This window comes from Aspergillus heteromorphus (assembly GCF_003184545.1).
Source record: "Aspergillus heteromorphus CBS 117.55 chromosome Unknown BO70scaffold_5, whole genome shotgun sequence".
NCBI lineage: Eukaryota > Fungi > Ascomycota > Eurotiomycetes > Eurotiales > Aspergillaceae > Aspergillus > Aspergillus heteromorphus.
In genome coordinates this window covers 1,081,428-1,094,657 of record NW_020290410.1, presented here as the reverse complement: position 1 = coordinate 1,094,657, position 13,230 = coordinate 1,081,428, and the positions used below count along the sequence as shown (strand labels likewise).

The window sequence follows — 13,230 nt, the reverse complement described above, 5'->3', positions numbered from 1 at the left end:
TCATTTATCAACCGGATGAGTTGGCCTTTAATCGATGCAGGATCCCTCGAGAGGCCGGTCAATCATGGTGATGAGCTTCCAGAAAGGTCCACAGACCTGCCTGCCTGGACCTGACTGCTGGGGCTAATGCAGCGCCCAGCTCGGATGGTGGTTTACTCCGACCGCATTCCTCCCTTCCTTCCCTTCCTTGTCCCTTTCCAATGCAACTAGCCCGTGTTCGATTCTTCTTTCACTCTTCCATCGGCAAAGAGGATGGTGGCACCAACCCAACCCATGGCCCAGTTGGTCGTACAATGAATAACCTACCACCTACATAGTCGCCCATTTCTAGAACCCACCCCAACAGGGTGCGGCAGTCAGATCCGAGGGACTAATGATTATCGCCACTGGGATCCTTCCCGCCTCCCCTGTAGTTTTCTGCCCCGATATTAGTATTCTGGACTATGGTGGTTGTTGGGTCCTGGGCAGGAGGGCGTGTACCGGCGCGCCGCTAAGCATGGCTGGCTACGTATGACTACGCTCGCATCAACGGTGTGCAGAACATGATCGGTTGCGATCTGCCGTGGTTGTGGCCAAATGGTCTGCACACTGGCGGGCCATTAATATCACTGCATGGCGCTTAGCCTAGCTAGTCGTTGGCACTAGGCATCTCCATAGTATATAGGTGGCCCATTACGTTTGTGGCTGTTATCTATCTTGAGTGCCGCCGCCTGCGACAAAGGGTGATAACCGGGTCTGGGAAATGACAAGGGTTGACCTGAATATTGCGGCCACCACGATTGGAAGATTTTCCCCAGCTTCAGCGACACTGGACGGAGGATCATAACAGGCGTGTCCATGGTACAGGTCTTGACCCAGCGATCATTTCACCGGGTGTGGATCATTCGGGTAGCCAATTGATCGCACCAAACCCCTACTAGCTTTCCACCGTTTGATGGCAATTGATGGACGCCGGGACGGAGTACGAGGGCACTTCGTATCTACACTATAGATAGTTTACCGGGCCCGGGGGAGGGGGGGGAGAGGGACGGAGCAAAAGGGGGCAGCTCCGGGCATGAGAAGAGAAAGAAAGAGAATTCCACCCAAGGCCAACGGGGCCAGCGAAGCCACGACTCTAACGCCGCGAGTCACCACGTATCTAGATTATTAAAAATGAGCCACTACGGAGCAACTTCCAGTAGCGTTCCAGTGATTCCAGTCTTCCAGAATGGACGCCCACCCCGCACGAGCCACCGACGCGCTCAAGGATCTCTGGCGCTGGAGCCAATCAGTGGTCCCCGTCGGCGGCTCATCCCGTAAGCATCCCACTCAAACTGACTCTGAAGTCTGAACTGACTCGTGTCGTCAGAGACTCTCGGTCGTGGGGTCACGTGAGAATCAGGCCCCCCTCGGCGCTCGGCGGTCGCATTAACTGCCATTCCGGATGGTTATCACATGACACCAGGAACCCGCCTCAGGCACCACACCGACCAAGTATCTCCGGGTGACGACTGACCGCCGACCGACTGACCTGACCGCCTGCATCATCGCAGCTTATCACGAGGGCCGCCGGTCATCAGCTCCTCTTTCGATTCCAGCCATCTATCAACTCCTGACCGACCCCTTCCTCTTCCCTCCCACAGTCAACCGAGCTCGTTCAGTAGATTTCGGCCGAGTTCATCTGCTTCTCTCCTCTCCCCTCCTATTGACCCACCTCAAGAGTCAGAACTGATCCATCATATCGCTCCATAGATGCTGGGTCAATCAGCCGCGTTTGTCTCTAGGTTATCATTGCCGCCTCTCCGCTTCAACCACCCTGCCTCGTTGCTATATAGCCTCTCCCCATCTGGATGGCCCTGAAGTGATCCGATCCACGGTTTTGCGGCCGCTATAATGTACTGATTATTCTATAAATTCCACGACTTACCCGAGTATCTTAATCCAAGATGATGGCATCAAACATCCTGTCCCGGTTTCTCCCTCCAAACGGCTCCCCATCCGTGTATGAGACGATCCGACAACACGATTCCCACTCAGAATCATCGGACATCGAGGAACGCGCGGGCTTGACACTGGAAGATGACCACCGGGACCAGTTTAGTGACCGTGAACTCGAGGAAGCCCTAGCAGATGCTGGGAGGGATGATTCCCCGGGCCCGAGCGATCCATTTCTGCCGCCCCAGAGTCCGCCCCGGAGAAGAGATGGGGGAGGCATCCTTCAGAAGGGCTCTCGCCGTCGCAAGCGCAGCCGTTCTCGGGGAATACACATAGCCTTGCCTAATCATAAACTTGACGATAGTGACGATGACGTCCCCGCCTCTCTTCTCGTGGAAGGAGGTCAAGATGACGACGATGACCTGAGGTCGAGACTTCCTCCTCCACCGCCATCCCATCGCCTCCCCGACCAACCTCCTCGCCCCCGATCCCCCCCTCGAGGAGAGTGGGCTCGCTGGGAAACGACCCGAGAACAGTTACCTCTTCACGACGCCAATCGGAGGCGCCCTCGGACGCTGTGGTCGGCTGGGTACCCCAACTTGGCTACAGTTGATCCGAAGGAGAAAGCAATGTGGATGTGGGCCAATGTTGATAATTTGGACAATTTTTTGAAGGACGTCTATACATACTTTCTTGGGAATGGGATTTGGTCGATTTTACTGAACCGGGTCCTGAGCCTTTTGTGCGTCTCCCACCCCCTCTTCAATATGGGCGTCAGATCTTATGTCCCCGGCTAACAGGTTTCTTGGTGACTTCGCAGGACGTTTGGGTTCGTTGTAGGATTTAGTATATTCCTCACCAACTGCATCGACTACCACAATGTACGCGGAAGTAAAACTTTAGACGACATCCTAATTCAGAAATGCACAAAAAAGATGTCCTTTTCCGCGACCTTCCTGCTGTGGTTACTTTCTCTCTTCTGGATCGGCAAGGCTTTTCAGTACTTGTTAGATATCAGAAGGCTTAAGCATATGCACGACTTCTATTTCTACCTACTTGGAATATCTGATGCCGAGATCCAGTCGATATCCTGGCAGGAGGTTGTCAGTCGACTGATGACTCTGAGAGATTCCAACCCCGCGACTGCAGGCGCGGTCTCCGCGAAGCATCGCAAATTCATGGGGAGTCAATCCAAGCAACGTATGGATGCTCACGACATCGCGAACCGCCTGATGCGCAAGGAGAACTATTTGATTGCCTTGGTGAACAAGGACATATTAGATCTGACTCTTCCGATACCGTTCCTCAAGAACAGGCAGCTGTTCTCCCGTACACTGGAATGGAACATCAACCTCTGCATTATGGACTATGTCTTTAACGAGCAGGGTCAAGTGCGAACGTTGTTTCTGAAGGACACCCACCGACGCGTGTTGAGTGAGGGCCTGCGTCGGCGTTTCATATTTGCAGGCATCATGAACATTTTTGTAGCCCCCTTCATTGTCGTCTATTTCCTGATGCACTACTTCTTTCGCTATTTCAACGAGTTCAAGAAGAACCCGTCTCAAATCGGATCTCGACAATACGCCCCGCTGGCCGAGTGGAAGTTTCGCGAGTTCAACGAATTATGGCACCTTTTTGAACGGCGTACTAACATGTCTTACCCATTCGCTAGTCGCTATGTGGACCAGTTTCCAAAAGACAAGACCGTCCAATTGGCTGGATTCGTGGCGTTCGTGTCTGGCGCTCTCGCCTCGGTATTAGCCCTGGCATCCGTCGTGGACCCGGAGTTATTCCTAGGGTTCGAGATCACCCACGATCGAACAGTGCTGTTCTACTTGGGTGTCTTTGGATCAGTCTGGGCCGTTGCTCGGGGCCTGGTCCCGGAAGAAACCAATGTGTTCGATCCTGAGTATGCGCTGCTGGAAGTGATCAAATTCACTCATTACTTCCCGAGTCATTGGAAAGGCCGGTTGCATAGTGACGACGTCCGCAAAGATTTTGCTGTGCTGTACCAGATGAAGGTTGTTATCTTCCTGGAGGAGATCCTCAGCATGCTATTCACGCCGTTCATTCTCTGGTTCAGCCTGCCCAAATGCAGTGATCGTCTCATCGACTTCTTCCGGGAATTCACAGTACACGTCGATGGGATGGGCTATCTTTGCTCCTTTGCTGTATTCGATTTCAAGAAAGGCACCAATGTCATATCCCAGGGGGACACTAGTCGACGAGACCCTTCACGGCAAGACCTTCGGGCAGACTACTTCTCGACGAAGGACGGCAAGATGCTCGCATCCTACTACGGGTTCTTGGACAATTACGGCGCCAACCCTCGGGGCGGCCCCCCCCGAGCAAACGCCAGTTCTACCCACCTCCTACGTTCCCGACCCTCGGGTCCCCGTCTGCCATTGAGATGGGCCATTTTGGTGATCGACTCGATCAGACGCTGACACGGCCGGGGCCAGCAGCAGCAGGGCTCATGGGCCAACAGTCTGCATTTGGTGCTCCCCGGTTCGGTCCCACCGGCTTGGGCGACCATGCATCGCCTGCTCCGTCCATTCTGCTTGACCCGCACCATCAGCCGTCCGCATCAGGGTTCCGTTCAACGCATCGCGCTAACCCTTACCCACGCTATCGGGCCACACGACCCCCTCCCACCATCTCCGACCCTATCGAGGATGAAGACTCGCCTGCGGCCAAGGCTCGTACCGCTGCAGCCAAGTCGCCGTCACAAGCCGCAGGTGGGTCGAGCGGGGGCGGCATCGGCACCAGTGACAGCAACTTGGAGGAGTCGTGGCGGATGAACCTAGGGGGGGAGGGAGACGAGGACGAGGACGAGGGAGGTGACAATGCCGACGCACTCGCGGGGGGTGCAGGTGTTTTGGGCCTCATTCAACAGTTTCAACGAGTGAACCAAGACAATCGGGGGCGTCCGACGGTTGGTATATAGATAAGCAACTGTGCTCGAACCCGCGAGGATCCGTTCATTCATGCCAGGCGATGATAACTGGAGAATTCTTACCCACGTGAGCTTTGGGGGGGGGGGGGGGGGTTTCCCGGAGACTTTACCTACTAAGTAGGTACCTTTCCCAAACCGTCACGGGGGGAGGCCCAAACGCTGGATTATTGTGATCAGGTGTCGAAGCCCTGAAGGGTGCTTACTAGTTACCCTCACTACTCTCATGTGCCGACCATTCCCCGCTCGGATAAAGGGCCGGCTGAACCTTCGTGGTGCTTAAAGCCTTAACGTTACATAGATAGCGCTTACTTACCTCCCTACCCACTTACATACAATCATGACTCGAGTGGCGTTGGTGCTCCGTACTAGAAGAGACTTAGTCTACTCCGTAGATAGTATCTAGTGGTGGTTACTATTCCTGTCAAGCTCTGTCGGCGCACGCCCCATCCAATCCCGTTGTCGAACAGTCTCCTCGCGCGACCCATCGCCCACCCCTTAGGCTTAGGGTTAGGGGTCTCTGGGTTTAAGTAGATAAATACTACTTGCGACGTAGGGTTCCATGAAGTAAATTTGTGAAGCCCTCGTTTCAGGGTCCTTTTTTCCGAAACGAGGATGGGGCAGTGACCCGCCGGTTACAGTATGTACAAAGTATGTACAGATGATGAGAAGAGAAAGGTGTTTGGTAGATAGAAGCGAGAAAAAGGGGGGGAGGGGGAGGAGGAAAGACACTCAAAAAGTAACAATCACAATCACAAGCAATAGTCTGTAAGTAAGTAACTTTATAGTGCAGCGTAATCTAAGGACTTGTCCAATTAATGCAATTACTGTTTTCTTGGGTACTCTCTCTCTCTCTCTTACTACCGGTACTTTATCTAGATAGCTCTAGACTACCCCTGGATGCAAAGTCCAGTCCAGTCCAGTCCATCCGGCCGGCGGTGGATGTTGAATGTTGGATGGGGCTAGACCACTAGCGAGTAGCGACTACCTAAAGAGTGCTAGTGCCCCACCCCCTCCCGTAAGTTAAGCAAGTATCGGTAAGTTAAGTAAGTTAAGTAAGGTATCGGATTACTTACGGGGGGGGAAGGGGGAGATATAAATAGAAAGTGACAATATTCGATTTGGCCCGTCTGTCCGTCCATCCGTCCGTCCCCTGCAGGATTGCAGCCCGTCTAGATAGTTAGTTCTGCTTGTGGTTGTTTAGATGGTACTATGGAGATAGTGCTAAGTGGCTCATGCTAGAGACGGATGTGGGATGGCCTCCTGCCAGAGGGACTGGAGATGAGATGGACGTCCTTATGGGGGTATTTATTATACTACTTTGTAGAATGGTGCAACAACTAAGTAAGTACGAGAGGGAGAAAGAAGAGCATGGCATAGCATGACATGACATGACATGGCATCGGTGGTATGTATCGCTGCAGGTTACTTACCCCGTGTAAGTCAATCAGTAAATAGCCCATTCCAACCCAGCCCTGACAGCCAGTCAGTCGGTTTTTCATCCCCCCCTTCCCCCCTTGGCAATGGCTGCAGCAAGCAAATCCAGGCCTGGAACGAAACCAAAAAGAGAGAGAGAAAGAAAAGAAAAGAAAAAGAAAAAGAAGACTGCTGATCTGATCCTCCCTCGGTCGCTGATCCGGGGATCTCCTGCGGTCTCGATCGCAGATGAAAAAAAATAGTTGGCAGTAAATTTTCGATTGATCTAGTGATTTATTTATTTGTTTGTTTATTATTATTCTTCTTCTTCATCTTATTTTGTGGGTGCCTTTATTGGTTTTTATTTTTATTTCCCCCTTCATTTCATTTTCATTTTTGGCTCGCCCGACTAAAATATCAAGCAAATTGACAGGGATCCTTCAACTCCATATTTACCTACTTACTACCTTTGTGTATCTAGGTAGACAGTAAATCATGTGGAAACATCATGCAGAAAGACTAGGCAGTGATGGATGAGTCGGAGTATTGCTTACCCCGGCTCTTAAGGTAAGTAAGTGGTTACTAAGTACTCCGAAGTATAGTGAAGAATGAAGAATAGTCCAATGCATGCATCTATTTCCAAGTCCGCAACGGAGAGGGTTTCCGACCGCAGAAGGTGGCCGGCGGTTGCGTCCATTCTTCCTCAGTCTTCATTCATTGGCCCCGGCCCCAGTCTCTCTACCCAGTCTGGCCGCTCAGTCCTTTAGTTGGTTCTGGTTTCTGGTCCCTCTTATCGCGTACCTCCCGTCCCGTTTCTTTCCTTTCCCTTTTCCAACATCTCCCTCCCTCTTTCTCTCTCTCTCTCTCTCCCCCCTCCCTCCTGATCAGGTGGTTGTTGTCGCTGTTGTTGCCTCTTTTCCTCATCCCCCCAATTACCCAATTCAATTCAATCATGACCTAAAGGAGGCCTCACTGTCCTACCTCACTTACTTCTCTGCATCGATTGATTGACTCAATTCTGCCACTCGTTTGGTCCACTTCTATGTTGGATCTCACCCCCGTCTGTCGTTAGAGATTCTCGCCCTCTGCCAAACAATAGCCGGCATTTCTCCATCCTCCACTCCTTTTCAGCCACACCCCTCCGTGACTACTACAGGATTACACACTAGGATCTCGTGATTCCTTCTGTCCCTCTTTCCTCGTATCCGTCCCTCTGACCCTGGGTTGGAGACCTCTTCTTTCGTTCCCCTCCCCCTCTGGTTCTGTATATTTTGTGAGACTTTTCCCCGCGGGTTCCTGCCATCATGATGTTTCGAGCCCGACGGTACCGGGTCTTCCTGGTGTTTGCGACCATCTTCGTGCTCGCCTTCATACACTTCGCCCGATCTCGAGAACAGTCCCCCTCACCCATCGATCGCCACCCTGCCTCGTTCTCTCCGAATTCGCCCGCTGCCGACACAGTCGACCACCAGGACTCCGCCCCAATTGCCCCCCCTCCTTCTCCTCCTACTCCCGATCTCAGCTCCGAACAGCACTCTACCGAAGAGGTCCAGGACCCCACTATCGAAACTCCCGCTGATATCCGCCCATCGCCCTCGGCGGAGGCCCCCAAACCATCGAGCGATGCAGCAGTCAATGAGGACGAGGAGGAGAGCCAGTCCGCTCCGCTCCGCTCCAAATTGGGGGTCCAGAAACAGGAGGCGCTGGAAGTAGAGACCCCCGAAGCGACCTGGCCACACCCTCACTGGAAGAAGCTGCCAGAGCATTACCCCGTGGCGTCAGAGGACCTGATCCGGTTGCCAACCGGCCAGCCGAAGGAGCTCCCGAAACTGCAGGCGGATTTCAAAGACGAGTCCTCCGCCGACAAGATGCAGCGTGTACAGAGACTGTCCGCCATCAAGACCACTTTTGAACGTGCATGGACCGGCTACAAGACCTCCGCCATGGGCCACGATGAAGTCAGGCCCCTGCGCGGTGGGTATCGCGACCCATTCAATGGCTGGGGGGCCACCCTGGTGGACTCCTTGGATACTCTCTGGCTCATGGAATTGAAGGAGGAATTCTCTCTTGCGGTGGACTACATCAAGACGATTGACTTCACGACCACCAAGAAGAAGGAAATCCCGCTCTTTGAGACCGTCATTCGTTACCTCGGTGGCCTGCTCAGCGCGTACGATATCTCGGGGCACAAGTACGACGTGCTGCTGGAGAAAGCGGTCGAGCTGGCTGAGGTTCTCATGGGCGCTTTCGATACGCCGAACCGCATGCCAGGGCTCTTCCACAGATGGGCTCCGTAAGTCGATTTTGGCTCGTTGAAACCTGACATAATTGTGCGTGGCTGACAAATTGATTCGCAGGGTCAGCATGGCACTGCCTCGTCGTGCAGATAAGAAGGCCGCGCTCGCAGAACTCGGCTCTCTCTCTGTGGAATTCACTCGCCTGGCCCAACTGACCAAGGAAGACAAGTACTACGATGCAATTGCGCGTGTTACGAATGAACTCGAGAAGTTCCAGGACAACACTCAGCTTCCTGGCTTGTGGCCACTCAGAATCGACGCTTCTGGTTGCAGGAAATCCCAAACCCACGTTGATCACGAGGCCCCGCGTGGCCAATCGCCCGCCGAGACCCCGTCCAGTTCTGCTCAGTCCAAGCCCAGCTCGACCATGAAGGCTTTGCCGACTGACGCCCAGAGCTACGAGGAGTTTCTGGAGCCTCGCGACAGCAGGTCCCTTCATGATGATGCCCAGCCGGCTGGGTACGGTGGTGTCTCTGCGCAGCCGTACCCCAACTCGGAGAGCGAATACCGGGCGTCTTTCGAGCAGCAATCCCCCGAGGCGCAGTGCCGAGAAGGTCTTACCGCCTTTACCGGTGAAAGCGAGAAGTATGGCCTGGGTGCTCTCGCAGATTCAACCTACGAGTACCTGCCTAAGGAATACATGCTTCTAGGCGGTCAGAATGAGCAGTATCGTACCATGTATGAAAAGGCCATCACGGCGGCGCGCGAACGTCTGGTCTTCCAGCCCATGGTCAAGAATAACCGCGACATTCGATTCCTGAGCACTGTCAGCATGCCCAAGGATCATGGCCATGTGCGGACCACATATGACGGCGATCACCTGTCGTGCTTTGCCGGTGGCATGGTTGCTGTGGGAGCCAAGATCTTTGGCATTGAAAGCGACATGGAACTTGCCCACCAACTGACCGACGCTTGCGTGTGGGCGTATGAGTCCACCAAGTCCGGAATCATGCCTGAGCACTTTTCCCTTGTTCCATGCAAAAAGGGAGAGAGCTGTGAATGGAACGAGACGGCCTACTACAAGGCCCTCGACCCGAACATGCAGGAGCGGCTCGCCCGGGCCATGGCACGGAAGGAAGAAAGGAGGAAGAAGAAGGAGAAGGAGGAGGCCCTGGCGGACGCTGAAGGTTCTGGCTCCAAGAAGAAGAATTCCATCGGCAAGCGCGAGCGCGGCAATTGGCATGTTGTCGCGAACTCGGATGGGAAGTCCGCCAAAAAGGACGAGGCCGAGGCGGAGGCCGAAAACGAGGACTCGGATGAGGACGAAAAGATTCCCTCCCACGAGGAGTTCGCGACGGCCCGGATCCGCAACGAACGGCTGCCACCCGGCATCACCATGCTCGTGAACCGCAAGTATCTCCTGCGCCCCGAGGCCATCGAGTCGGTGTTCATCATGTTCCGCCTGACGGGTGACGAATACTGGCGGGAGAAGGGGTGGGAGATGTTCGAGGCCGTGTCCAAGTACACCCGCACGGAGCTGGCCAACTCGGAGATCGACGACGTGACGGTGGAGACGCCGACGATGCTGGATGAGATGCAGTCGTTCTGGCTGGCGGAGACCTTGAAGTACTTCTATCTGCTCTTCAGCGACCCGGGGGTCCTGAGCCTGGACGAATATGTGCTGTAAGTGGCTCCTCGTTGGATCTATGAGAATCAGGCTAACTGTGACCCTGCAGCAACACGGAGGCGCACCCGCTGAGGCGTCCGCAATACTAATAATGGCTTTGTATGCATGTGCAGTATACGTCTATATTGCTGTTTTTGATGCGTTCTTTGTAAAAGTACAGATACCACGTCCCCGAGTACATGAGTTGATTGATGCGCCGCTTGCCCCTCCTCCTTCTGTGGCGTCCCCTTATGGGTCGTCCCCTCCTGTGACATCCCCCCCCTTCCTTCTTCCTTCTTCCTTCTTCTTTATCTTCTTCTGTGATGCTTTCGTTATTTCTAGCTGGTTTGGGAATAAGAGGCTGATATATGGCGATCTGGATCTGTAATGCACCGGCGACCGGGCTGGGACGTGATGTTATTGTATAGAGCGTGTGCGGTGGAGGTAAACCAAACAATACTAATGAGGCGGATGAAGCTTGCCTAATGCCTTCCTTTTCTGGCTTTGTATATGTATGTCTATGTCTGTGTCTGTCTATCGTGCCTTCCTATCTAGGATGGAGTAGATCCCAGAGGAAGTATGTAGTAGAGTAGGTCAGTGCGAAGTATGGGTACTATTTGACATGTCCGTTCTATTTCTGTTTATCTAGGTGTCTATTGTATTATGTCACTACCTACCTACCTACCTACCCACCCACCTCCTCACTCATTCATCCCTCTAACTATATGTCCTGGAGTAGAAAGAAGAAAACCCGCCCATGGATGTACTCTTTTCAAGTTCCTCGTCCTTGATAAAATACACCGGATGCCGATGTTCTATATGGCCGATTCCGAAGACGGGGTTATCTATAAAGGTAATAAGAATAAACACGTCAGTGATCTGTCTTCGTTCCTTCCTTCCTTCCTTTCTTTCTTTCTTTCTTTCTCTCTATTGCCAGTGAATGACTGAATACCCGGCTGTCATTCATGGTGGATACAGCCAGGGCAGGGACCTGGACATTGAAGAGGACCCCCGGGGAAACCAGTCGTTTGAAAATGGTACTTATGACCTGATTGGTGGTCGCGTGCTCGGTCCTGCACGCTACCAGGAACTTGCATCGAACTATGCAGAATGGGGGTAAAGTTGTTATTATGGAAAGCACGCGTGATGCAATGGATGTATAACTTGTTTTTGGAACTCTCCCTGGATGGTGGGTGGTGGCTGAGCAAACCGGATCCACGTCTCTTCAACATCAGTCGCGCGTATTCCTGGACACATAGATTTCGAGCGCATGCGGCCTCAATCCTGGTCATCATCCACTTGACTGCGCATCACGCCCTGGTGGACGTTGCGCGACTCCAGAAAGAAGAAAGCTTCCTCATCCACGCTGCCACTGGCGGAGTTGGTCAGGCTGCGATCAATCTCGCGCGAGATCTATGCCAGTGTTGGCTCTGAGGCGAAGCGAAGATTCTTTGCAGTAACCTACCAGATTCCGTCTGATCATATTGTGTCGAGTCGGGACATGTCTTTTGAGAAGAATCCCATGTCCGTGACAAACAGTCGAGAGGTTGATGTTATTCTCAACAGCCTGTCTGGGGCTCTCCTGCGGGCGAGATGGAATTGTATTGCTCCTTTGGGCCGGTTTGTCGAGATTGGGAAGCGATATATTCAGCTAAATCGTCAGCTGGCCATGGCTCGTTTCGAACGCGCGGTCTCGCTCCGTGCCATCGATCTTCTGCCTCTTGCAAAACACAATGGAAATGGTCTGGCGAAGGTCCTGGACAATGTGATTGCAATGCAAAGGGATGGAGGTTTGAAATCTAAGATCCCGATCAACTCCTCTATTTCTGATATCCAGCAGGCGTTCCGGACCATGCAGACAGGAAGACATACTGGGAAACTTGTGATCACAGCTAAACATGATGACTTGGTGTCTGTTGGTTACTGGACACGCAGCAGTGCCTGGGGGTGGAAGATTTATATTGACTGTTGAATTCAGTTACTTCCGCAACCACACAAGTTCCTATTCTCGCCCAATAGGTCATACCTTACTGGTGGCGGGGTTGGAGTATCGAATGCCAAATGGATGGCCCAGCATGGTGCTAAGCATATTATATTGGCGTCCAGAAACGCGGAATGTCCAAAGCACTGGGATTTCTTCCTGCATCTCTCCAACCAGTTTCACTCTCACGGAACAATCATTGTGGCTCAAAACCTGGACATCACCGATTCAGATAGCCTGCGTGTTCTGGTTCAAGGCGTGTAGGAACAGGGTTTCCCATCCGAGGCGTGATTCACGTATGGCTCTGCGGGACGCCTTGTTTGATAACATGGGCCACGGTGCGTTGCACGAGGTCCTGGGGCCCAAGACCACTGGTACCTTGAACCTGCATCGTCAGTTCCAAAGCCGTGGCAATATCGACTTTTTACTCACTCTCTCTTCCACGACCGGGGTTCTGGGTAAGATCTCGCAGGCAGCGTACACCGTCGGGAGTGCCTTCCAGGATGCACTCGCCAGGTATTGTGTCAGTCAGGATCTCCCTTCCACAGCCATAGATCTCGGTATCGTCCGGTCTGTTGGCGCCATTGCAGATATGAGAGACCTCACTCGGCATCTTGAACGGCCAGGCTTCAGTGTCCATAAAAAGGATGACCTCCTGCATCTCATCCAGGCAGCTATCCAGAGCTCACAATCCCAAGCAACATCCTTTGAGTAACTCTTGACCGGCATTGCTCCATTCTGCGAGCACGACGAAGCCCCCTGGAGGAGAGATGCCCGGTTTGCCGACCTTTTCCGACACGAAAGCGTTGGAAACTCGAACCTGTTCCGAAGACCCGCAGAGCAAACCCAGGCAGGTCCTGTCCCTCGGGGCTATCCTGCACAATACCAAGATAGCTTTGTGGGGGGGAGGCTTTCTGCAATGTTTATGGTTCCAGAGTCAGAGATACAATGTCCACGTGCCGCTGGTGGCCAAGGAGCCGAGCAACTAGATCATTCAGACCCCAAGAGCTGATCCGAGCATTTTCGATCTGAAAACGAGTCGGTCGCTGGCTGGGTTGGGGGA

General features: G+C 53.2%; 6 protein-coding genes across 6 annotated transcripts; all 6 read left to right on the top strand.

Annotated features, from left to right (window-relative positions):
* The first annotated feature begins 1,548 nt into the window (after positions 1-1,548).
* Positions 1,549-4,942, top strand: atgI (autophagy protein ATG9). Its single transcript, XM_025542657.1, has 3 exons — positions 1,549-2,656; positions 2,735-4,216; positions 4,264-4,942. Exons 1-3 carry the CDS (start codon positions 1,926-1,928, stop codon positions 4,859-4,861), a joined length of 2,811 nt encoding a protein of 936 aa, XP_025402016.1. The 5' UTR covers positions 1,549-1,925; the 3' UTR covers positions 4,862-4,942.
* A 1,786-nt stretch (positions 4,943-6,728) lies between these two features.
* Positions 6,729-7,490, top strand: BO70DRAFT_182755 (uncharacterized protein). The gene has a single exon (XM_025538445.1). It carries the CDS (start codon positions 6,911-6,913, stop codon positions 7,292-7,294), a length of 384 nt encoding a protein of 127 aa, XP_025402015.1. The 5' UTR covers positions 6,729-6,910; the 3' UTR covers positions 7,295-7,490.
* A 97-nt stretch (positions 7,491-7,587) lies between these two features.
* Positions 7,588-10,296, top strand: BO70DRAFT_394182 (class I alpha-mannosidase 1A; the record flags this gene model as incomplete). Its single annotated transcript, XM_025546440.1, has 3 exons — positions 7,588-8,576; positions 8,641-10,203; positions 10,257-10,296. 3 exons carry the CDS (start codon positions 7,588-7,590, stop codon positions 10,294-10,296), a joined length of 2,592 nt encoding a protein of 863 aa, XP_025402014.1.
* Positions 10,297-10,971: 675 nt separating this feature from the next.
* BO70DRAFT_359930 (uncharacterized protein) lies at positions 10,972-11,681 on the top strand. Its single transcript, XM_025542656.1, has 2 exons — positions 10,972-11,599; positions 11,652-11,681. Exon 1 carries the CDS (start codon positions 11,127-11,129, stop codon positions 11,304-11,306), a length of 180 nt encoding a protein of 59 aa, XP_025402013.1. The 5' UTR covers positions 10,972-11,126; the 3' UTR covers positions 11,307-11,599; positions 11,652-11,681.
* A 27-nt stretch (positions 11,682-11,708) lies between these two features.
* BO70DRAFT_394180 (MDR/SDR family oxidoreductase) lies at positions 11,709-12,431 on the top strand (the record flags this gene model as incomplete). The annotated part of the gene is made up of 2 exons (XM_025546439.1): positions 11,709-12,101; positions 12,165-12,431. The coding sequence occupies 2 exons, from the start codon at positions 11,709-11,711 to the stop codon at positions 12,429-12,431; spliced, it is 660 nt and encodes a 219-aa protein (XP_025402012.1).
* A 34-nt stretch (positions 12,432-12,465) lies between these two features.
* On the top strand, positions 12,466-12,882 carry BO70DRAFT_394179 (KR-domain-containing protein; the record flags this gene model as incomplete). The annotated part of the gene is made up of 1 exon (XM_025546438.1): positions 12,466-12,882. One exon carries the CDS (start codon positions 12,466-12,468, stop codon positions 12,880-12,882), a length of 417 nt encoding a protein of 138 aa, XP_025402011.1.
* Between the last annotated feature and the right edge of the window lie 348 nt (positions 12,883-13,230).